Source organism: Phaethon lepturus, unplaced genomic scaffold, assembly GCF_000687285.1.
Source record: "Phaethon lepturus isolate BGI_N335 unplaced genomic scaffold, ASM68728v1 scaffold5040, whole genome shotgun sequence".
In the NCBI taxonomy this organism is placed as follows: domain Eukaryota; kingdom Metazoa; phylum Chordata; class Aves; order Phaethontiformes; family Phaethontidae; genus Phaethon; species Phaethon lepturus.
This window is the reverse complement of record NW_010511027.1, coordinates 30,241-31,084: the sequence shown is the minus strand read 5'-3', so window position 1 is coordinate 31,084 and position 844 is coordinate 30,241. Positions and strand designations below refer to the sequence as shown.

Genomic DNA, 844 nt, shown 5'->3' with positions numbered 1-844 from the left:
GCTGAAGTAAGTGTAACATAAAACAGGAAAAAAAAAAAAAGAGAAACTAATAGCCATCCTGCATGCAAAAGCTAGATGCTAAAAAATGGATCGTCCTTTCAAACTAATAACCTCTCCATCTCCATACTTATACTTGACCAGCTGCTGATGTAAAATAAAAGATTTTTCTCCCCAATAAATTAATAAGACAGTATAAATAAAGGCATATAGACCATTCATAAATACTCTGTTGGCAACAGAACACACTGGAGCTGCCTTTGCTGATAGCTGCATTAACAGCCACAGTTGGTCTGCTGTGGAGGAGGGACATCCTTTAGCCGTGTGTTCTGCTTGCTGGCAGCAATGGTGGGATCTGTCTCCAGACTTTCCGACATTTTGTCACAGATGATATCCACGAGTCGCTCAAATGTCTGCTTGACATTAATGTTGTCCTTGGCACTTGTCTCAAAAAATTCAAATCCTAAGAAAATAAACAACATGTTTATGTTCAATTCATATTCCAGTATGCTCAATAAATATACAACCTTCTCTTGGGCAAGGAAGAGCGTTTACTCAGAAAGCAAACATGTGAGAGCACGTATATAGAATAGTGATATTGGAAGAGCAATTAAAATTGTAACACAATCAGAGTAAGTACACTAGTGCTATTTGCTTTATACCAAGCCAGATAAAATCAGGAGTGGCCCAAATACACTCCCTTAGACCAATTCTACTTTAAAACAGTTTAATCTAAAAACTGACACCAGATTGAGAGTATTATTATTTTAGAAATGCCCTATATATCCAGCCGTTGGGAAGGAATAATCTACTGCTCCATCTCTAACTATTATGTTCTTCTGAGCAT

The 844-nt window shown here is 37.2% G+C and overlaps 1 protein-coding gene across 1 annotated transcript in view; it reads right to left on the bottom strand.

The window, feature by feature from the left end:
* Nucleotides 1–272: 272 nt before the first annotated feature.
* The window catches only part of LOC104617164 (ras-related protein Rab-3C-like), a gene marked incomplete at its 5' end in the record, with an annotated part of 11,016 nt that continues 10,444 nt past the window's right edge, over nt 273–844 (bottom strand). Inside the window, one exon of the mRNA XM_010282412.1 lies at nt 273–460. Coding sequence (XP_010280714.1) covers nt 273–460 — 188 coding nt within the window. The remainder of the gene's footprint in view (nt 461–844) is intronic.